The sequence below is a fragment of the Condylura cristata genome, unplaced genomic scaffold (genome assembly GCF_000260355.1).
Source record: "Condylura cristata isolate star-nosed mole 26May11 unplaced genomic scaffold, ConCri1.0 scaffold00004, whole genome shotgun sequence".
NCBI lineage: Eukaryota > Metazoa > Chordata > Mammalia > Eulipotyphla > Talpidae > Condylura > Condylura cristata.
Genome location: NW_004567105.1, coordinates 61,579,423 through 61,604,178, shown reverse-complemented (window position 1 = coordinate 61,604,178; position 24,756 = coordinate 61,579,423). Strand labels below are relative to the sequence as shown.

General features: G+C 39.3%; 1 protein-coding gene across 4 annotated transcripts in view; it reads right to left on the bottom strand.

The window, feature by feature from the left end:
- Positions 1-24,756, bottom strand: part of QRICH1 (glutamine-rich 1) — a 43,189-nt gene that overhangs the window by 2,913 nt on the left and 15,520 nt on the right. For all 4 annotated transcript variants that reach the window (XM_004676182.2, XM_012720475.1, XM_012720477.1 and 1 more), the window contains 6 exons: positions 14,866-15,900; positions 9,634-9,811; positions 8,869-9,023; positions 7,619-7,733; positions 538-646; positions 50-201 (listed from right to left, as the gene is read on the bottom strand). In XM_004676182.2, coding sequence (XP_004676239.1) covers positions 50-201; positions 538-646; positions 7,619-7,733; positions 8,869-9,023; positions 9,634-9,811; positions 14,866-15,900 — 1,744 coding nt within the window. The remainder of the gene's footprint in view (positions 1-49; positions 202-537; positions 647-7,618; positions 7,734-8,868; positions 9,024-9,633; positions 9,812-14,865; positions 15,901-24,756) is intronic.

Here is a 24,756-nt window from a genome sequence, read left to right as displayed (position 1 = left end):
CACAAAGCCTAGCAGCGCCTGTCCCTATATCCCCTGTTACTTCCCCTACCTTTCTGGCCAGTCTGATGTATCCCAAGTGCCTTCAGATACCGAATACTCGTGCTTTTATCCTTAGGATTAGAGGGGTTCTTCTTTGTCTGACGCAATACCTTGGAGAAGGCCAATTTCATGTGCTGGTCCACGGTCTTCAAAAGGAAGTACCTGCACCACAAGCAAAAGCAAGGCAAAGGGAGAGGTGCCAGGAGGAGACCATGACTCCCCCGCTGTACTCAGTGCTTTGGAGGAGCTGCTGCCCATATTCCCAGCATCTGGGCAAGTCTACACCCAAACACACTGTCTAGTGGAAGAGCCACATCAAAATGGTGGGAATGTGACAAAGATGTCTGCCTTACTGGTCACCACATAAAATTCAAGTGGGGTCAAGGGCTTTCACTAGCCCAAAGGCTTTTAAGTATATGTCAATGAAATTCAGAAGTCCACCCTCTTCACTGGGCAGATGCCAGCAATGGCTAAGCATGAAGCTTCTAGAACACTTACTTGGTATTAAAGAACATGAGGGTGGTCAGCAGGGTGGAGGGGGAGTGAGCCCCGAGCTGCTTGCACTCCCACAGCATCTCCTCAGTCACGTGGCTGGGCAGGACATAGCCTAGGAGGAATAGAGCACTGCTACAACAAGAGGATGGCAGGCAGTTCCTTGAAGGTGCAGGATGAGAGGCATGAGGCATAAGGATCACACAGGAATAAAAATTTAACCAGAGAAGTCTCCCTAGGAAATGGCAGTATCCTTCTGCAAGCTTGTTTAAAACACAAATACGAGGGTGCCCAACCCAGTTTCTGGAGCAGGACCTGACAATATGTCTTTCTAACAAATTCCTAAGACCACACTTTTATAACCACTGCCATACATAAATGCTCCTATCCCAATGTTACTACCTCTAACCTAACGTTAACATGAGGCAAAAGGAGAGCCCTTGGAAGAATGATATACTTTGTACTATAAATCAAATTCTATAAATCTTTGGAAAATGGGTACAGAATTGACATCATACTTTCAAAGGTGTGTAGAGTCCAAAGAACTGGTATACATACCTATCTGCCCTTGCTAATAAGCACTTGTCTTCTATCTCTAGAAGACAAGCCCATTCTTACTCCCTCTGTGTCAAGGGCAGACTGAAATGCATAACTATTCCAGGTTTCTCCCTAAGGGCAGTTTTAACTGTATATGAACCTGGTTTATAAGTGAACTAAGACTGGTCTGAGGTAAATAAAGGCAAGTGATTTGATTAAGAGCCCTAAGCAACCACATCTACACCAAAGACAACACTGGGGTTATTATTCATCAAGCTCCCTTCCTCTTCTCATTCAACAGTCAATGTGCAAATGTTTGAGCATTCTCCAGGAAGGCAATGAGTGCCACTTCCTAAAAGCAGGGAAAGAAACATTCTGCCCAATACATTACTCATCTCTATTCTTGCCAAAGACAGTCCTGTCTCCATCAGTGTACCCATCTCTTTAGGGCAGTTCTGCGGCTACTTGTGTGTATTGTGGGCCAGTGGCAACAAGATAAACTTCCTTGCTCTCAGTCCTTTCTGAAGCAGGATTAGTGGCAAGAAGACAGTCCTCCTTGGGAAAGACCCATTCTAGGAGTAGTCCCAGGTATCGTGGCATATCTTTTTCTCCAAGTTCACTCTGATATCTATCACTTCACTAATTTTACTCATTTCTTGACTATACAAGGTAAAGTCGAATTTAATGCCTGAAAAACAGGTTAATCCCAGGACTTCTGGGAGAAGAGAATATTGATGGAGATATATAAAAGCTCTACTTCTGGACTGAACTGCAAGCATCGAAATTACATTCATTTAAAAAATTTTTAGACCTGCTCAATGAAAACTCTAGAAACAATGACCAGTCTAGGAGAAATGAGCCCCCTTAGCAGCCAAACTATAGTAATGAAATTAATTTTTTACCACAAAATGGAGAAATGATCCATGGAGAATTGGGATTCCACATTGGAATGGGAAATGTCCAAGGTGAGCCGCAAACATTTTGGCAAACTAGGCATCAATGCAGTAAGGTCATTTATGTGGGAGCTTGGATTATCATGTGCCTCAACTATTCTGTGTCTTCATCTAGATTATTCTTTGCTTTGAGCATTCTGTTCTTCTCAGGATGCAAAACAGGGAAAGTTGATAAGGAACCTCTTGGACAAAAGTCTTTGTATGAGGCTCTGTACATTCTGCAAACAGCATGTGCAGAACAGGTGAGTCTGAGATAAGAAAGTTCTCAGGGCAAAAGTCCTGGTGTGAGGATCTATGTATGCTGCCAACACTATGTGCAGCAACAGCAATAGGTGTTATGTGGTTAGAATGGCATAAACACTGATACTTTCCTTGATTTTCTCCCTATTTCCCAACCTTGGCTGAGGCCAGCTGGTTACATAACCCCCATACACTTGTGCATTTCTCATATGCTTGCTTCTTTGATCTTTTTATTTTCTGTCTCATTCTAAATAAAAACAAGACTGCCTTTAAAGCTGGACTGTACCTTTATGGTATAGTCCCTCTAGGCTCCTCATTTTTCTAGACATGGACTGAGTAATCCTTTTAATCCCACCACCACATATCACAACTAGACACATATCAAAAGAACTTAAGCCAATCTTAGGAGGTTCCAAATGGTCAAAGAATTGCTGAACATAAACATAATACAATATATCAACTCATTAACTAAAGTACTTAAATAGTTTACAGTGATTCTTAAAAAACAACTAACTTGGGCCTCACTGGCGGCACAAGGGATTAAGTCTCAGCACTCTGAAGCTATCTACAGCTACTGCAGCCAAGAGTTCTATCCTTGGCCAGGGAGCTAACCCATATGGCATGGCAAACCTCTCCTGTCTAACCTGTTCCCCTCATTAGGATATTATTTTTAAAAAGATTTATTTATTTATGCATACAGAACTGGGGTACAGGCCAGATATACAGGGGAGGTGTGAAGATTCACCAGAGAGCAGAACGGGCAGATCAACAACATACACTGCTAAAGGAAACAGTGGGCAGGTCAGGAGGTCTGCCGTGCCATGTGGATCACCTCCGGGGCTGGGGATTGAACTGGTAGTGAAGCAGCTGCAGTTAGCTTGCAGTGCTATGCTTTAACCCATTGTGTTACCAGGGAGGGCCCAGTGGTATATTTCAGTATATCTACTTGTTCTGCTCCCCACTCTGTCTGCAGCTGCTGTTAGCTTTGTAGTGCTGTGTTTTAACCCACTGTGCCACCAGGGAGGGCCCCAATAAGATAAATCTTAAAAAACAAAACAAAACAAAACAAAACAAAAACCCCAAAACCAACTAACTTGTCGTCATTGGTGAACTAACTCATTACTGTGACAACTGATAAACAAAGGAGGAAAAATGGATGCCTCTTCTGTATTGCTGGGAATTCTAAAAGTTGGCAGGGTAAAGTTTCTCCTCCTTTCATTTCAGCCAATGGAGAAGTAATAACATTAGAATACCTTCACTTGCAACTCTGAATGAACTAATAGATCTAGACATTGTGGGCATATGATTAAAATAAATATCTATGTTGTACGTATGATTGAAATAAGTATCTACGTTGTAACCTTGTCAAAACAAACAAACAAAAAAAAAAACCACACACACAGTTAGAAAACCAAAAAGAACAAAAGAAAAGAAAATCCCCATAAAACCAGATCAAGTATTTAAAGGACAGAAAAATATGTTAAAATAACTCAAGCGTATGTAGTCAGCAAAAATTAGATAGCGCAACAATTTATAAGACTAGTTTCTTCCATAAATTGCAAGAAATAGAATCAAGAGGGAAATTAAAGATTAAAGCTTATTAAGCATATCAGCAATTTCAATGTAAGGACTTTATTTGCACCTTGAGTAGGATAGACAAAATTAGGACATTAGATAATTAGAAAACAAAAAAAAGGAAGTGTGGATGTCATTCTGTAATTACTATATTTAACCTTTAAAAATATTTATTTATTTATTTATTTTATATCCTTCTTCATTTTGTACATTTTTTTATCTTGGTTGTAATTACTAAGCATTTTTGTGGGAAAAAAGGTATGTTAGTGGCACTGTGGTATGTAGATCATACAAATCAAAATATTTACAAAGTGTTTAGGATTTATTTCAAAATATGTGGGCATGGAGGAAACAAGGGGGTATAAACATGAAACAAATTTGCCATGGGGAGTGGGTACATGGGAATATCATTTTATTTTATATGCTCAAAATTTCAGTAGTAAAAATTTTGCATTGACACACTTCAGTTGAAATTGGCAAATCATGTAAAGAGAGATTTATTCACTCAAATCTTTGTTCTAATGACAAAGAAGGTTCCCTAATGCTCTTAACCTTTCAATCCTTATGTGTTCTTCAATGTACTTTATTTACTCATAAATTTGATTATCCAGTCTTCCCAATTAGATGTAAACTCCATTTTAATCACTATGTTACATTATCAATACCTGGAATACCACCTAGTATATATAGTAGATACTAAAAAAGTTTTTGTTCAATGATTTTTTTTAAAAAGTTTAAGCACATAAATGTGTGGTAACAGATGTTATCTAGATTTCTTTTATATATATATATATATATATATATATATATATGTATATGTGTAAAGAAAGAACCTATAGAGCCACTGCTGCATACTTGAACAAGAATGTTATGTCACATATATCAATTTAAAAAAAGCAGGTTAGGCAGCATACATTTAAAAAAAAAAAAGATTTATTTATTTATGCATACAGAACTGGGGTACTAGCCAGAGGTACAGGGGTGGTGAGTGGATTCACTAGAGACAGAGTGGGGAACAGAACAGGCAGATCAATGAAGTACATTGCTGATGGGAGCAGTGGGTGAGACAGGAGAGGTCTGCTGTGCCATGAGGATCACCTTCAGGGCAGGGGTCAAACTCTGCAGCTGTGGCTAGCTTGCAGTGCTATGCTTTAACCAGTTGCGCCATCAGGGAGGGCCCAGCAGCACACATTTTAATAAACGTTAAAGACAGGAGTAAAACTCAGATATTTGTAAGAACATTTTATTTTGGCAAGAAATTGACAAACTATTTTAAAATGGCTGCACCATTCTTTATTCTTACCAGAATGAATGAGAGTTCTTTTTGCTCACTAATGAACATTTGGTACTGCCAGAGATTGGGAGTACAGCCATTTTAATAGCTGTACAGTGATCTTAAATTGTTGTTTTTATTTGCAAATTCTGATGATATGTAAGTATCTTTTCATATATGATGCATGTATATTCATTGGTAAGTCATTTGTTTATATCTTTTCTTCATTCTGAAGTTGGGTTATTGGACTTTCCTTGTGGCCTAGAGATTAAACTTCGGCCTGAGTTCGATCCCAGCCAGGATGCTGACCCACATGGTGCAGCAGACCACTCCTGTGCTGCCTGCTGCTCCTCTCAGTAGTGTATTTCAGCAGATCTGCCTGTTTGGCTTCCCACCCTGTCTCTGGTGAATCCTCTCACTGCCTGCCCCCTCCCACAAACACACCCTTCTGGCATGCATAAATAAAATAAATCCGTTAAAAAAGCGTCAACTGTACAAATTGTTTTCTTTCAGATTGTGCTTATGGTGTTACACCAAAAAACAAACAAAAAAAACACCACCAAGCGCCCTCCCTGGTGGTGCAACAGGTTAAAGTGCAGCTCTGTGGTTCTTTCCACAGCCACTGTAGCACAAGTTCCACCCCTGGCCAGGGAGCTGACTCACATGTCACAGCAGACTTCTCCTGAACCACCTGCTGCCCCCCTCAAGCAATGTATTTCAGTAGATCTAGTACTGCTCCCTACTCTGTTTCTGGTGAATCCTCTCAGCCCCGTTATCTCTGGTCTGTATCCCCGCTCTTATATACATAAATAAATAACTCTTTAAAAAAAAAAAAATCAAACACAAGGTGACCTAGGAGCTTTATAGTTTGCTTTTTACATTTAGGCTTACAGTTCATGTTTGAGTTATTTTTGTGAAGAGTGTGAGTTCTGCACCTGGATTTTTAAAATGCGGATGTCCAGGCCTTCCCTGGTGGCTCAACGGGTTAGGATGCAGCACTGCAAGCCAGCCGCAGCTGCTTCTGTGCGAGTTCGATCCCCAGCCCTAGAAGGGATCCACATGGCGCGGCAGACCTCTCCTGACCCACCCAATGTTCTCCTCAGCAGTGTACTTGGTAGATCTGCCTGTTCTGCTCCCCAGGTCTGTCTCTGGTGAAGCCTCTCACCGCTCCTGCACCTCTGGCCTGTATCTCAGTTTTGTATGCATAAATAAATAAATCCTAAAAAAAAAAAAAAAATGTGGCTGTCCAGTTTTTCTACCACCATTTGTTGAAAGGAGCTACACTTTTTCTGTTGAATTGCCTTTGCTCCTTTGTCAGGAGCAAACACAAAGCTATATGTGTTTGGCTCTATTTCTGAACTATTCTGATCTATCGATCCTCTATTCTTTTACCAAAAAACTGCACACAGTATTTATGCCAACTTCACCCATAGTTTCCACAACTTGGAAGCAGGCAAGATATTCTTCAACAGGTGAACAGATAAACTGTAGTACATCCTTAAATGAAATGTTATTCAGCAATAAAACATAATTAGTTATCAAGTAATTAAAAAAACACAGAAACATTAAGTGCATATTACAAAGTGTAAGAAAACAATTTGAAAAGGCAACAAGCTCTAGGATTCCAACTATATAATATATTAGAAAGGATAAAGACATGGAGACAATAGAGAAATCTGTTAACTAAGGGCTCAAGAAGAGGGAGGGAATGAAAGGAAGTATAGGCAGAACATAATGGATTTTAAAGCAGCAAAACTGTAATACTTAAATTGTGAATGCATTACATAGGTTTGTTGTAACCCACACAATATACAACATAAGGAATGACTACTAGTGTAAATTATTGACTTTAATTAATAAAAATGTATCAATATTGGCTCATAAATTGTAACAAATATACCAAATTAATAAAAGATACCAGGCAGAGGAAACTGGGAAATATGTGGGAATTCTCTAGTACCTCCCAATGCTCAATTTTTCTATAAGCCACAAACTACTCTTAAAGAGAAAAAAGGAAACCAGTCAGTCTCACAGGCCCTGCTCCTTCCCCAACCCAAATAGTCTACTGCAAAATTCACCTTCTTTCCAACACAAAATGCTGTCCAAGAGTTACCTATAGGTAAAGCAAAAATAATGCTCCATAGACATAGAACATATATTCAAAGATATGGGAAAGGGACCACTAATCTCTAACATGAATAACCTACAGGTGAAACAGTTCATAATTCTTAATTTCTGCAATATTCTAGTTTTAATCAATATATTTTTAGGTAAAATAAATAGCAACTACCTCACACACTGTATGCCCCATCTCCTTTGTAAACTGAGAACATCTGGCTTTTCTGTCTGGTGAGCAGTGCCCCTTCCATAGAAGGCCAAGCAGCACAGAGGATGATGATGGAGCTTGAGATTTATACCTTCCTTACCCATGTGTAGTATCATTGCTAGTTCACATCATCTTTTTAAAACCCAGGTAGGGAAGACATCCAAGAACAAGAAAGACTCTTACCAAGTGGAGTGACTCGAGGCTGAACATCCTTCAGAACTTCATGTAGCCACTCCGTGAATCGAACATAATAAAGATCGGAGAAAATGTCATCAACCCGCCCATTTTCGAAAAGATACTAAAGGAAAAACAATCAATAGATGTTGTTGGTAGACTTTCAGGGAAAATAAACCTGTTACTCTACAAGTACCACCAGCTCTCCCCAACCATTCATTTCCCTTTAACATGCTTATGGCAGGTCAAAGCTAGCCAGCAAGTGACACTTCCATAACGTAGTTTACATCATGTGGACCAACTCTTTAGAATAATTCTCAGAGTTCAGTCAACGAGGCAGATTTTGTGAATGTTACTTCACTCAGACAGAGTGTTGTCCTATGGTAGCAAAAAGCATGATGCAGACTTTGGGATCAACTTCTTAATAGAAATGGCATAAGTTAAATAACTCATAATTATTTTAATTTTTTAGGCTCAGTTTCCTTGTCTGTAAATGGAGAGGACTATGTGTACTGCTTTCCAGTACTGGGGAAAGCATAGATGAGACAGAGAGGTAAAAAAAATTACCTAATGCCCTGGATAATCAGAAAAGAACAAACTGGGAGGCAAGATTTTTATTAGTCCCAGGTAACAGGGTGAATTTTAATTAACTTCTTTTCCAACATACTGTGATTTTCTTCAGAAGAACATTCAAACACCAAAAAATCAATCTGCTCTCCTAAGCTGTCAGTCCAAAGTAGGTTTCTCTGTTATGCTTCATCTTAGCTGTCAAAAAAAACCTAGCTACATTGGTATATTCTAGCCAGATCCCTTCAAATAATGATTTTGTGTTAATGCAGAAAGAAGGGTTAAGTTGTATTTTAGTATAAAATCTCATTCTGGATAAATCATTTTTTATACAGACTACATTTAACAAAGTTCAGAAATGATTTGTGACTTTAATAAAAGGTAATAAAGTAAAATAACAAACACTTTTACAGAATTTTTTCTAGGTGACAGAATTATTATTTCTCATTTTATTTTCTAAAGTGAATATAAGTTCTTGGGGACTCTTCAAGTAAACCCACCCACAACAGAAGCAGGTCCTTAAGTAATGTAGTTTCAATATGGGTTATTTCCCCTCCCCCATCACTGTGATAATGAAACAACTTTGAAAAAATATTTTCTGAGTTACCTGTTTATACAATTGAAAGAGGATATCTTAATTACAGCCATTTGCTTGTCATTTCATTAACTTCCTGTGAAGAACTATTTCTTACCTTTTGGATACACAGGAAAATATAGTAGAGCACATCTGGATCATAAGGTTCACCTTCTCCATTTCGAGCTTCCCGTGTCATTAGACAGAGCCCGTAATTCAACTCAGCAACAGCAGAAGAGATGAGATCTTCCTGGAATCGCAGTAGTTGGCGCCCTGCAACACAAGCCCTAAAAGTGAATGGGGGTCCTGGCAACAGTCACCTCTTTACTAGGTATGATCATATCCCTGGAAGAAGGGCTCAGAACAAACACTGTTGATCAGGATGCTGGGATGAACACAGTCACTTTTATCTATCATCAGAACTGGCTTATAAAGGCAGTAATTCTATGTGCCCTATTATAAAAGCTTCCTTCCAGAAACCTCTGTACCCTGACATAGCCCCAAAAATATTAAACCCAAGAAACGAAAGCAATCCCCCACCCCACTACCAAAACTGACCTTCTGTAATATGGAGAAGTATATGAGCATAATGCTAAGGACCTTGGGCATATTAATTGTTTCCTATCTCCTTTCAGAAAATGAGCTGTCCAAATATGCTAGGTTGACTCCTGAAATCCATGTGCAAAAATGTCTGATCTTGGGAAAACACTACAAAACTTGCTCATTTGCAGGTCAGGCCTACTTATTTGTCTTCAATTAAGCATGGCGGCCCTTAGTCCCCAGAGTCAGTTAACTTTTGCCATTCTGAACTCCTGCTGCTTCAGTACTGATCTACTAAAGAGTTAACCCTCCCTCCACTTCACCCCCCTGCCCAAACACTTACTCCCAATGGGTGCCAGTCTGTTCTGAGCATCCTTCTCTAGCTCAGCATTCTTGGTCTGGGCCCAGTTTTTCCATACTTCAAGCCCTTCTTCTGGCTTCAGAGAATTTGGAAGCAGAAGTTCTGGGGAAGGTTGTGGTTGTGACTGTGGTTCAACTTCAGCAACCTGGACAGTTTGAGCCTATGAGAAAGAAACCGTGAAAATAGTGTCAATACAGGCCGTTTAACAAAAATGTCACTTGTAGTTCTTTAAAAAAGTAAAAAAAAAAAAAAAAAGGCAACACACTTCTCCTTGCTGTTTTACTTCAAGAACTGTTGGAGTTAACAGCTCTTATCCCAGGGACAGGAAAGGCTGGCACAGTGCTCCTCAGCCTTGGCTATACTTTTGAATTTCTCACTTCAAAATACCAGTACATGGGCTCCACCCCAGAACTATCTAAACAGGCAGAGGCATCAATCTTTTTAAAACCTTTCAACAAAAGAAGGCAATTCTAATGTCTAGTCACTATTAAAAACTATGGCCTACACAACAATGGGTTAAACTACTGGTTCATCAAACTGTAATGTGCAAACCTTTTAGGGATTTTATTAAAGTACAGATTCTGATGAGAGAGTTCTCAGAGGGTAGGCCCTGAGATTCTGCCTTTTTTTTTTTTTTTTTTAAAGATTTATTTATTTGTGTATACAGAACTGGGGTACAGGCCAGAGGCTCAGGGGTGGTGAGAGGCTTCACCAGAGACAGAGTGGGGAACAGAACAGGCAGATTGACGAAGCACACTGCTGAAGGGAGCAGCGGGCGGGCCAGGAGAGGTCTGCCACGCCATGTGGTCACCTCTGGGGCAGGCAAGAATCGAACTCATGCGGAAGTGGCTTTAGATTCTCAGTGCTGTGCTTTAACCCGCTGCGCCACCAGGGAGGGCCAGATTCTGCCTTTTTAACAAACTCCCAAGGTGGAAGCTGGTCTGCAGACCACACTGGAGCAATGAATGTTAAAACTTGATTGCACCTTAAAATGACCAAGGTTGCAGTCATTCATCTGGGGGAATATGAGGGGCTGCTTTTACAAAATGTCCTTGCCTGAGGCATAGTTTCAGAATTCTGATTTTGGTCTAAGGTGGAAGCCTGCTGTATTTTTAAAATGTTCCGGGTGATTTTAAGGCCCAGTCATGTCTGAAAATTAGTGTTTAGAAACTGAAAGGTACAACATACAAGTTGTGTCCTCCTACCTGTCATTATAAACTGAGAGAATAAGATTTAAATGGCTCTATCTCTATGGCGTCTCTAGCTATATATAAGGCTCCATTTTTCTTCATATTTGTTCTCTGTAATACTGCTCTGGCTGAAAAGGACGGTGGTATTGCTCTGCCTTGCCTGCCTCCAAAGGAAGAACGGTCCCATATTCAAAGGTATTTATAGCCAAGTGATATAGGCAGAGATTATCCAAGAGTCTTGAACACAATCCCTACCAGGTGGGACAGATACCAAACACAGGTTCCTGGGTCTCATATTCCTGTCTATATTCTGAACAAATTCTCTTGAGCAATTTCCCATGCCAGGGAACTTCTGGCAAAATGACCAAAGAAGGTCAAATCACTCATATTGAAGGAAAAATATTTTATACCTAACATCTAAGTTCAATAATCAACAAAAACTACTCTATTAGTTTTGATAAGATGTACTAAACAAGGGGCTCTAGACCCCTAAATATCAACTCTGGGACTCCATTCTAGACCTAAATCTCAATGCAAATACCATTATCCTTGTTCTTTCTCACCTGCTTTCCTGGTTTAGATTTACGTTTGTGGAAATTTCTAACTTTGCACCTCCCAGCTCTACCTCCCTTAACATACCCAATGAGTACTACGCATCTCCAACTGAACATCTCACAACCACTTCAAAGTTCAGAACTTATCACCTTCAGTGTCCAGAACTACTTTGCTCAGTTTCCTCCCTATCTTGCTCAACAGCAATATCATTTACCCAAGCTGGAATTCTATGAGCTTAATTAGATAAGTAGATGGGGCCAGAAAATGTGGGAAAGCGCTGCTCTACTGGGTTTAGCCAGGCCCCTTTCATTGTGCACATCCACCCACTAAATGTAACAATTCCAAGCATGTTAACAGCCAGAATTCTTCCACATGGTCCAATTGTGGGTACAGGTGGCAGTGCTTCCACTCAGGCATAAAACTACCTATATAAGAAGGACCTTGTATACTATGGTACAGTTTCCCCTATTTGTAAAAGAGCTCTTGAATTACAAGGTAGAAGTGACATAATTTAACATTTAAGAAAACTACTCTTGCTGATCTATGGACAATGGGTTGAAGGGGAAAAGTGGAAACAGGAACTAATGACCTGCATTAAGACATTATGAGAAGTTTGGTGGCAGAAACAACATGGCCATGAGCAAGAGAATATAGTAAATAGAGTCAAATCTGATTCTAGGTTTCTGGCTTAAACTATGTGTGGATGATGGTACCACTTTCTAAGATGGGGTGAGTTTTTGACAGTGGTCTAATGCTAATGAAAAGTTGAGGCATTGCCATAATCTAAGTAAAAGATAAGACTGTCTAGAAATAAAGATGTGTGTGCCAATTTGGATTAAGATATGGGACTCAGGGTTGAATGCCAACTTTGCTACTTACTAGTGACAGTGTTAGCAAGGTCATTTAATCTCAGTGATTCAGTTCCCTTACTTGAAAAAAATGGAGATTGTACTAAATACTTAGGTTGGTGTTAGAGTTAAATGACTAAATACACTTAGCAATTAAAATAGTTGCTTGTTGGCACAGAGTGGCTGTCATTATCATCTTCAAATGAAGCCATACTCATCCAGAAGATGCTGAAAATCAGAATAAATTCCTTAGGGAGAACAGAGCTAGTACTGAGCTTTGAGGAGCAGTTCAGATAGAGGAGGAGGAAGTAAATACCAGCAAAATCTCCTGAAAAGGAAAAAGAATCAGTATGGTAACATGAAAACGAGGAGTGTGTAATAACATGCAAGCTCAGCATGATTTCAAGAGGAGGTATGGTTTACTGTGTCATATGTTGCTTTAAGTGAAATAAAACCAGACATGCCTGGTCACAGGGAGGTCACCTCTGACCTTGATAAGAACAGACTCAGTGGAGTCAGTTTGTATAGTAATGCTTTTGAGAACTCTGGGAATCAAGTTGAGTGACAAAACCAGGGCAATTGCTAGGGGTGGATGGTGAGGTCAAGGGAGGACAGTTTTACCATGAATTTGGTTCTAAAGAGAGGACGTAAAAGGGCTTTCATAAAGGGCATACCAGGCAACAGAAAACACCTTCTTATCAGCTCTTTGGGGTTCAACTCATAACACAATTATCTTCCCCAAGAGCAGTGAGTGCTCCAAGGACTGAGACTGTGATAGTCACTTTGCTCCACAACATTTAAGCATGGAGTGTGATAAGGAATGTAGAAGTTTGTATATGGTATAAATCTACAAACTCATCTTTCCTGTATGCTAGATGTCCTCCCATTTTTTCTTTTTCTGTTAATAGTATTTGACTAAAGCTTCTATAAGAACTCTCTCACAGGAGATAAAGCCTGTAAAGAATATGGGCCTACCAAAAGAATTCCAGATCTGCTGGATGGCCCAGATTTATAAATTAAGGGTCCAGTAAGAACCAAAATAGGCCCAACCAATGTCCCCATCAGGGTAGGCTTGATGAACTCCATCCCTTGAGCAAAAATCCATTACAAGTCTCCTGGCTGGTTTCTCCTACATAGAGATTGCGCTTGTGGCCACAAATCTTAATGATTCTCAAAAATTTTGTTACCACAAATCAAAACAAGCTCAATTCCTTGAGTTAGGAAGATAACTTCTTTGTTCCCTGTATTAACAACTCCTTTCCTACAGCCCCACTCTCATGTTACCCTAGGCCATATCTCTTATGTATACCCCTGGATATACATTCATGCTGCTCCATTAACCTCTATTTAAGTCATAAGCCAGACAGCAAATAACAACTTTTTTCATAAAGAAGTCTGTGTTGTTGTTTTTTTAACCTACAATGGTTTTAGGCTTCTCAACATGTCTCTCTGTGTAACTCAATTTTGCTGTTTATAAATAATCCAAATAACTAGAAATCATGTTCTTACTTCTAAGCTAAGAGTTAACTGATAAGCAATGACTGTCTTGATCTACTTCTAGAATGGCCAGCTACATATTTAACAGGTCATTAACAAAGACAACTGATATACTATTGGTGTTATACTTGCCTTTATGAAAGCAATTCGTTAGCTTTTATTTATTTAGTCACCTATGGACTGAGTTCTTGAATGTGGTATCTGTTCTAGTGGTGCCTTGTTTGTGCCAGCTTCCTTACATGCATTCCCATGAGACCTTGCCCTGCTGACATACTGCCTTCATCATCCCATGAGGCCAGAAGCCTTATATTCACTGCAAAGGTCTGTTAGGCAAGGGACCACAAAGTTTACTAACATTTTTAAAGAATGGATATATCCACAACTCTGTGAAGGTCTTAAGATGACTGACAGTCAGAAATGACAGATGAACCAAACAATTTTAAAGTTAGTTCTATTTTTGCAACTTTTCTGTAAATCTAAAATTATTTTGAATAATAAAGTTAAAAAATTTTCAACATAGCTGCCATGACAGAAAACTCAATTAACTAATTGTCTTGACTATTACAAGTACTAGAAGTCCGAATGCATTAAGTGGCTTATTCACAACTCCTAAAGTTGATCACAAGCCCATCAGGAAGTATTTTAGTTTTAAAATTCACCTACACAGTATCCACAGATGACAACTAAAGAAACAACTTTATAGCCTCTCCAGTGGGCTGAATTTACAGCCTGTGGGCTAAACTATAAGAATTTCACTAGATCCATTCATTTGTGATGCAGAAAGAAGCTCACTGAGTCTAGATAATACTCAAGGTATCCTATTAGTCTCTACCTTTAATTATACCCTTACTAAATAGAAGTAACAACCCAGATATATAGCCCCAAAGTAGGTGCTCATTTTATTTACCTCCAGGTACTAAGATATAAATCCTACCTCCAGTTGTATAGTTTCAATACTGCTTTTGTCCCCCTACCCCATCCCAACTAAAATATTAAACATTAAGTTATTTTAAGACCAACATCATTGCCGTAAACAAGCCAGAGGCTCAAGAGATTGCCAGGCAAGTTCAGTGTTGTGCTGGGTCCTAAGGGAGCAAGCTGCTCTACAGGTAAATTTCACTTACAGAACAAGTAACCTGAAGCTGTTGCTGTTGCTGTTGCTGTGGTGGTGGTGTCTGTTCCTGGGGAGTTTGTTGCTGCGGCTGCTGTTGCGGGTCCCATATATGGACAGTCTGAGCTGTATTCTGGTATGTGCCTGCCACAGCCTGCACAGCCACTGGAATGTGGATGTTGCCATTCATAAACTGTGCTGGAAAGAGAGAGTTTGCAAGGGTCTGCACTACCTCTTCATGGGAGTTTTTCACTACAGACGTGGTGCCCACCATCTTCTCCTTGTCATCCTCCAGCTTTACAGCTGCCAGGGCTGTGGGTGAGCCACTGACGTGAACTGTGTTGTAGGCTTCCTGGGGAATGGCGATGTGGGTAATGCTCTGTTGCTGAGGATCCCCCCGGGGCTGGGCAGAATAAACAGGGATGGTCCAGGTTTCTCCTGTAGGGCTAGTAATGGTCCCAGTGGCACTGTATAGGTGGGCACTGTCTACTGTCAGTAAGTCTGGCCTCAAAGACACATAACTCTGCTGCTGGCCCTGTGGAATGGCCAGCACAGTGGCCACTGGTTGCCCTGAGATGGCGTAGGACACAGTGATAGGCAGGTCCACTTTGCGCTTCTTCACTGGCTGGAGGACACTGGCTGTTCCAACCCGTCGCTCTCCTTCCCGGGGAGAGCCCTGCTGTGACGGTGGTGGGGAAAGGGCACCCACGGTCTGGATTTGGATCTGCTGACCCCCAGCAAGAGACTGGCCAGCCACCAGCTGAGCTTGGATTTGTTGATGTGGGATATGCTCCTCTGGGATCTCTGTAGCTTGGATCTGTTGGGCCGCCTGTACGTGCTGCACCTGGATCTGGGCCGCCTGCAGCTGTGAGGGACTGGGGTTCTGCAGAGATGGGGTCTGGATGGAGGGGGCTGCAGGCTGTGGTGCTTGGCCTTGAATCTGCACCTGGACCTGGATGGGCTGTTCAGTAGGCTGGTGAACAGTGAGCTGCGGTGAGAGCTGTTGAGCCAAGACCTGTTGTGGAGATTGCTGTACCTGCACCTGTACCTGTGACAACAAGATTCACCAGTGAGTGACATCAGGTAACATTAAAAATACACACCCAAAGGGGAAACAGTCTCAGGCAGACGCGCTGAGTTATATAAGGAAGAGGGAGTGGTTGTCATACCCAAGGCTTCAGAAGAGGTCACAATCTCTAAACCACATGTAAAATTCTCTATCATCACATTGCAAAGCAAAACATATACACCCAAAAGTAAGCTTGACTATCAAATGGGGCCTATCATAACATTTTGCGTTTTTTTTTTTCTTTTTAACATTTATTTTTATTTACTTATGCAGAGAAGAACAGGGATATAGGGCAGAGGTGTGGAGGCTAAGAGGATTCACCAGAGTAAGAGTGGGAAACACTGATGTACACAGGCTGATGTACTGAAATGCACTACTAAAGGGAGCAGCAGGTGACACAGGACAGGTCTGCTGTGCCATATGTGGGTTAGCAACCTGACAGGATTGAAGTCAGTGCCGAGACTTAGCCCCTAAACCACCAGCAAGACCTACAAAAAACAAATTACCTATACATAGGCAGGAATTAGAAAGATAGAAAACAAAACATCAAATAAGGCATTATATCTGTTTAATGGCAGGAAATATAAAAGATAACCAAGGATAATCAAGGAGTTGGTGGGACAACTGGCTATATAAAAAGAATCAACTTGGACTGCTACTTCCTATCATATACAAAAAATGGATGCTAATCTGAATAGTTCTCCAAAGACAATATGCAATGGCCTATTATTAAATATATGAAAAATTCTCAACCTCAGGGAATAGCGTATCAAAATCACATGAGATTCATTTCAAACCCATTAGGATGGCCATAGTAAGAAAGACAGAAAGAAATGTTAATAAGGTGTGAAGAATTTGGAATCCCCATACACTGCTTACTTAAGAGAATGTGAAATTGGTGTAGTCACTCTGGAAAAGTATGGCAATTCCTCAAAAAGGTAAAAATACTATGTTAAAAAGATACAGTAAATCTTATAAGCCAATAGTCTACTTCTAGGTACATGCACAAGAAAAATGAAAAGGATATTCATACAAAAACTCGTATACAGATGTTTTATGCAGAATTATTCAAAACTGCTAAAAGGGGAAACAACTCAAAGTCTACCAACTAATGAATGGATAAATAAAATGTATATTCATATTACATTATTTAGCAATGAAATGTTGATATATGTTACTACATAAATGAACCTTGAAAACAATGTTTGATCGGTCATTCCATTTATATGAATGACCAAAATAGGCAAATCTTAGAAAATCATCTTCAGGTGGTTGAGGAAAACATGAAATAACTGGTAACTGTCACAGGGTTTCTTTCTTTTTTTAAAAAAGATTCATTCATTTATGTATATAGGAACTGGGGTACAGACCAGAGGTGTGGGGGCGGGGTGAGAGGATTCAACAGAGACAGAATGGGGTACAGAGTGGGGAACAGAACAGGCAGATGCACTGAAATACACTGCTGAGGGGAGCAGTGGAAGGGTCCGGAGAAGTTGGCCATGCCATGTGAGTAACCTCCCTGGCCAGGGATCAAACTAGTGCTGCAGTGGCTGTGGATAGCTTTATTGCACTTCACTTTAACAGTTGTACTACCAAGGAGGGCCCCAGTTTTCAAGTTTTTGATATCAGGACACTCAAAAAATTGAGAACCCAAAAGAGCTTTTGTACGGATATTAGTATTTACTGTATTAGACATTAAAATTAGGAAACTTAACCACAAAAACTAAATATTTAAAAATACTAACATAAAGCCATTACATATTTATATGTTCTTTTTAACAAAGATTTATTTATTTATGCGTACAAGAGCTATGGTACAGGCCAGAGGTGCGGGGGTGAAAGGATTCACTGGAGTTTGAGTGGGGAGCAGAACAGGCAGATTGAAAGACACTGCTGAGGAGTGGGCTACTGCACCATTTGTGTCACCTCCCTGGCCAGGGACTGAACTCATGCTGCAGTAGTTACAGAAAACTTCATAATGCTGACAATTACACCATAGGGAGGCCCTACATGTTAATGTATTCTTACAAAAACCAACTATTTGCTAAAACAAAATACAAGCGGTACTGTCTTACATTTTTGCAAGTATCTTTGGAGGGTAACTTAACTGAACTGGAGCTCTGCTACTGCATTTAATACGTTATATTATCATACATTACATACGGACTTTGCAAAACTCAACTGTATATTCACGAGAGTGAAAAAGGAAAATAATGTCTAATATAGTATTATAATAAAAACAGAGCTCTGGGCCCTCCCTGGTGGCGCAGCGGGTTAAAGCACAGCACTAAGAGGCTGAAACCACTTCCGCATGAGTTTGATTCCCGCCTGCCCCGGAGGAGACCACATGGCGCGGCAGAACTCTCCTGACCCGCCCACTGCTCCCCTCAGCAGTGTACTTCGTGGATCTGCCTGTTCTGCTCCCCACTCTGTCTCTGGTGAATCCTCTCACCCTCCGCATCTCTGGCCTGTACCCCAGTTCTGTATGAATAAATAAATTTAAAAAAAAAATCCATTTAAAACAGAGCTCTGATATTTTGGAACTTGAGAGAGTAGCAGGGGCTCTCATTCCCTAAACCACCCTTTAGGAACCATTGCTGTATACTTAAGTACATAGTATGTTTGACAATTATTACTCTTGCTGAAACACAACATTTTTAAAGTGTAGTCATTATCACTGAATTGTAGGCTCATATGCTACATGATTTCATTGAATTTTTCTTTAAAACCATTTACGAACACAACCAAAACCACTAAGTTAGCTGAAACACTAAAGATCAAAACTAGAGGCATCTATTCCTTCACTCCAGAAAAAATAAGTATATTCAAAGTAGCTAGAATTTTAAATCATGAGAGTAGGAGTTAAAGAATATAACTCCTGATACTTCCATACTAATGTCAACGTATTGAGTAAGAAAGCAGATGTCAAATTAAAATGCTGAAATGTATATGTTATAAACCAATGTTTACTTCATTAAAATTCTGTTTTTCTTTATTTATTTGGCTCAAATGATTTTTTTAAAAGATTTATTTATTTATTCATACAGAACTGGGGGACAGGCCAGAGATGCGGAGGGTGAGAGGATTCACCAGAGACAGAGTGGGGAGCAGAACAGGCAGATCGAGGAAGTACACTGCTGAGGGGAGCAGCGGGCGGGTCAGGAGAGGTCTGCCGCCCAATGTGGTCACCTCCGGGGCAGGCGGGGTTCGAACTCATGCTGAAGTGACTTAAACTTCTTAGTGCTGTGCTTTAACCCGCTGCGCCACCAGGGAGGGCCCTCAAATGATTTTTTTTGAAGGGCTTTGAGGGAGGTAAGAAGGGATGGGGGGACAAGATCCAACATCCTTGGGCCAGTGGGGATCTCCCTAGCTTTCCAGTTGCAGAAAGCATTTCAATATAAATTTATTTTAAAAAAGGTATCAGATGTATGTTCATAATTCTTAATCATAAGTAACATAAGTCAATAAAAATTAAATCGCCTCAGCAATTTCATTCATCCATAGGTAATATTACCTTTTAAATAGAGAGTATTAAATTTCATTTCAACCTAGGAGGAAACAAAATTGAAGTTCACTGAAGCAACTGCTAAACTTTAGGCAAGTATGTTCCAATGAAATACTTCTTAAAAGATTCCCCTAAGGGGAAAACGCAAAAATCTAGGTTGGTATTGTACTTGATGAATTTTATGTTTTACTCTATATTGTGAAAACTAGTCAACTTGTTTGAAAAAACTGACACAATGATATCTAAACAAAGAAGTAAAAAGAGCAGCCTAGATTTACAATGTTTTTTAAAAGACACAAAACTAAGAGATACAAGACATTCCAATCCTAGTATATTCTAAAAAGTAATATATCAATGGAGGGGTACCTTTCTAGAGAAATGAAATAGGTTTTATTGCTTCAAAAATGTTTCTTACCTTCTAGCAGGCACTCATAAATCACAATGTACTTTACTTCCTTTTATTTTTTATTTTATTTGCTCCATCTCCATAGTCCTCCGGCCTTTTCCACCCCCACCCCTGCTATATGCCTCCAATCTATGGTTAATTAACAAGTTTTGTCTTTTTCCTTGACTTGTTTGGTTTTGCTATATTCCGCATAAAAGTGAAACCATGCTATATTTATCTTTTTCCTTCTGAATTCACTTAGCATCAACTATTCTAGCTCCACTCATTTTGCAATAGCATGAGTTTATCTTTTTCGATCCCTGAATACTATTTTACCGTGTATATACAACATCTTGGCACATTCATCTATTTGGGGGCATTTAGATGTTCTAGTTCCTTTCACATATGAATCATTTTCTCAATTTCCCTTTCCCTTTTCTAGTTAACTGCTCTTCCTCCCTCCCCTGTAGAATACAAGAGGTATACTTAAAGTAGCTATGCTTTTAGGCTTCTGATCACATTACATGCACAATGTTAGTTACTTTTTTCTTAAGCATTCTGACTTTCCCTTTTCAACTTGAACAGACTATGTTCTACATTTTCTGTACAGTCATCAAACTGGGATTAGATTTCAATTCTGAGTTGGATCTATCATTTATTGTCATGACTTCTTTTCCAGATTCTTTGTTTCATTTAGTAATTAAGTTTTTCAAAAGTAAGTCTGAATGTGTTAGTTTAGCAGTTGCAGTTTCAACCTAGGAATTTGTTAGAAAGGCAAATTCTCTGGAAACAGGAACACTATGCTAAAGAAGAGATAATTCCATCCCCATGTTCACAAAAGCACTACTTATAATAGTCAAGATATGGAAACAATCAATAAAATGAACAAAAAATATTTGGAATACACATATGTATGTGTACACGCACATATGTGTATTGTATATACAATGGAATATTATTTAATAACAAAAAAGAGAAAATCATGCCATCTGCAACAACATGGATGGACTTTGAGGGCATTATGTTGAGTGCATTAAGTCAGAAAAATACCGTACAGTTTCACATATGTGAAATTTTCCTAAAAGCAAATGAACAAAAACAACCTCACAGAAAAGAGATCAAATTTGTAGCTACCAGAAGTAGGAGGTATGGGGAGGAAGAATTGAATGAAGATTGTCAAAAGATACAAACTTTTAGTAATAAAATAAGTAAGGACTAGGGATATAATGTACAACTTGATAACTAATAAATACTATTGAATGGTATATATGAAAGTTAAGAGAGTAAGTTCTAAGAGTTCTCATCACAAGAAAAGATGTATTCTTCATCCTTTTTGGGTATAGAAGGTAATCTATATGAGATCATCAAAATCATTTCACCATATGTGTAAGCCAAATCACTAAGGTGTATACTTTATACAGAGCTATAAGCTCAAAACTGGCAAAAACAAGCAACCCAAGAAATTCTCAGAACCCAAGGCAACAGAATGAAAATTTGGGGGGAGGAGAGGAGGACGACGGATCTGATGAGGGGAAAAGATGGGGGGCAATCATTTGTTCTGGAAACTCTCCAAATGATTCTACTACACCTTAAATATTTAAAGTTGATAAGCACTTGTCTACAAGTTTTACTGGTTCTCACTTGTCAAGGTTTTAACTAGTCTGCAGAATGAATAATCTTATTTCTTTATATCAGTGTTATTCACAAACTAAGTAAACCAAAGCCCAATACAATGACCAACTATTCTATGGAGCAATGAGAAATCCTGAAGTAATACATGTATTATATCTAATTAAGAATCTTTAATTCCAATCATTGTAGTGATTGGGAAAAAATACTAGTACCATTTCTTTATTTTTGGCTAAAGTGTAAAACCAGTATTTTATTTAAAGGAGAATAAACTGAGTGTCTGTGTTTGATCAATCTCCAAACTCTACCACATAAATAATTTTTAGAACTATTTTAGGCCCTCTCTGGTGATGCAGGGGCTAAAGTGTCAGTGCTATCAAACTATCTTCAGCCACTGTAGTATGAATTTGATCCCTGGCCAAGGCACTAACCCACATGGTGCAGCAGACCTCTGTCTTGCTCGCTGCTACCCTCAGCAGTTATTTCAGTTGATCTGCCTGTTCTGCTTACCATTCTGTCTCGGTGAATCCTTTCAACCCTTCCTCCCCAAACTATGACCTAGAACTAGTTCTTGTATGTATAAATAAATCTTAAAAAACAAACAGGGGTCCTCCCTGGAGGTACAATAGGTTAAAGCACAACACTATTGTAGCTATCCACAACCACTGCAGCATGAGTTCAATTCCAGCCAGGGAGGTGACCCATATGGCATAGGAGACCTCCCCTGTCTCGTCCACTACTTCCCTCAGCAGTATATTTCAATAGATCTGTTCTGCTCCCCACTCTGTCTCTGGTGAATCCTCTCACCCCCACAACTCTGGCCTAAACCCCAGCTCTTGTATGCATAAATAAGTCTTTTTTAAAAAATAGAATTATTTTACTACAAGGAAAAAGAAAGCTCTTTTCTCACATTTCTCTAAAATTGAACTGGTCCAACATCTAATCACCTGCAGTTAGCAATCACTGGAAATGTGGTTCCTAACTACAATGTGCTACAGGTACAAAAAACACCCCAATCTCTTTTGTGTCACCCAAAAGTAAAATAGTTTATTAGTATTATACTGATAATATCTGATATGAGTTAAATAGATATCACTCTCACCTGCCTGCCTCCTTCCTTCTTAGAGTAACATAGTTGCTTACATTCTATTTCATGTTCTGAGGACAGGCTGCTGAAAATACTACTTAGTATACAGAATAAGAAGAATCACAGCACTGGAGTCCAAAGCTATCTACTCCTTTTAATAATAGTTAGCAAACCCGTAATGAACTTGGTAGAAGTTTACTGTATAAAAATGCACTTTTGAGCTTTCAATTGCTAAGTATTTACTAAACTTATAAAAATAAACTTAGAAATAAGATTGGGAAGAGATTTAAATATGGATAAAAGACCCAAGACAAAGGGCAGTGACAAAGGGTACAACAATCTAATATTATGATCAGGATATCAATCAGCCTGTAAAATCCAAGTAGCGGATTTTAGTTCCATTTTTAGGGCTACAAACCCATGTTTGCAAAGTACATTATCTTATAAATGCTGCCTCCCTAAGGCAGAAGCCAGAAGCAGTTCCCCAACCTTTCCTGCTGCTAGAGTGCAGGCATGTGACCAAGATTTCCCAAATTAGACACATTATATGAAATCTGGGAGGGAACTACACAAGGCAGCAGGAACCACAGCTTCCATCTTCTGGTGAGAGTTGAGAAATGTTGCTGGAAACAGAGCTGGATGGTATTAAATCCCAATGAAAGAGTATGGTAGAGAGGGCCTGGGTCTAGGAGGTGGCTAATGTTCTCTGCCAGGATGACTAACAATATGACTGGATGAGTCCTATTCCTCCAAAACCCAATCTCTGGTCCACAAATCCTCAGTTCTAAGTACTAGTATCTATCATTCAATTATTTCTTTGAATAAACTAGGTGGAGGAAAGAGAATATTACTGCCTCATTTGTAACTGCAAACCCAAATGGATACAAAAAGTATCACACCAATTTGCAAATTTTAAAATAGTATTTACCCTAGGTGAAAGGGATGTTCAGAGAAAGGTAGAAATTTCAGCTGCATTTATAACATTCTATGTCTTAAAAAAAAAACAACAAAAAAAAACCTGTGTTGGCAAATTGCCAACAAGACAGGCAGGAATGCTCACAAATATTGAGATATTTTTCAAATGTCTGAAAAGCAGCTGGGGCCCTAGGTAGGTAACACTAATGACAATAGTAGCAGTAGATATGATTTACTGAAGGCTTACTATGTGCAACGCAGTATATCCTTAGGACTTACACAATATTTTGTGTAACCCTCAAAGTAAATACAATATAAACTATTTTATTTCCATAATGTAAGTAAATAAACTCAAGTAGTTAAGTCATTTGCCAAAGATGACATATTTAAAATAGGTGGGGCATACTAAGCTTGTGTCTGTCTAAAGTCTGGCTCATGATTAGCTCTCCTGTCTTACTCTCAGCAATTTTACAACCTCAGTGAGGGGTCTAGGGACTATCCTGACATGGAAGAAATATGCACCAGCAAAAGCTAGAAGAGGAAAGGAAGTTGGGATGACAAATGATTTAGAGTTGCATTTTGAGGCAGCAAACTATCTTCTAGTAGAAGTTGAGAACTGCCCCTCCCTTAAGTTTCCTTTACTTAGTAGCACCAGATTGACCTACCTATCAGATGTAGGTGCAGGCTCAGGTACTGCCCTGTAGAAGGGAGGAGAAAAAAAACCAGCAATTCTATGGATACTAAGTGAAATCCAACCTCTGGCATTCATTGTTACACACTATTATTCTATGTGGATACTTTAGTAACTTCCCAACAAAAGAGGGCTCTTGAAAGGGTGTTCCAAACAAACCAAGTAAGTGGTTATAAAGATGCTAGGAGACTCTTGTTCTAATGACTAGAACTTTAATACTTTTAGTCTTATCCTGCATTCTTTGGAGAGGAAATCGTTATTAATTATGTCTAAATGTTGTAGCTGATATAAAAATCAAAAAGAAGTATAGGATAGGGCGAATTCTGAGTTGAACAGACAGCATGTGCCAGGAGGGTAGGGCACTCCTCCATGGAGACAGAGCTCCCTATGGAACTTTTGTTCTGAAAGCTCATCTGTGTTCTTAAGCTTATCCATTATTAAATTACAATTCAGTAAACAAGTGTTTCTTAGTTTTGTGAGTTGTGCTAGTAAATTATGGAACTCTTTGAAGGCTATGAGAACCCCAATTTATATTTAGTTTAATAAAAGTACTACTGACAATCAGGACTTGCAACCAATGTCTGACATAATCATGTGGGACTGATCCTTTAATCTGTGGGATC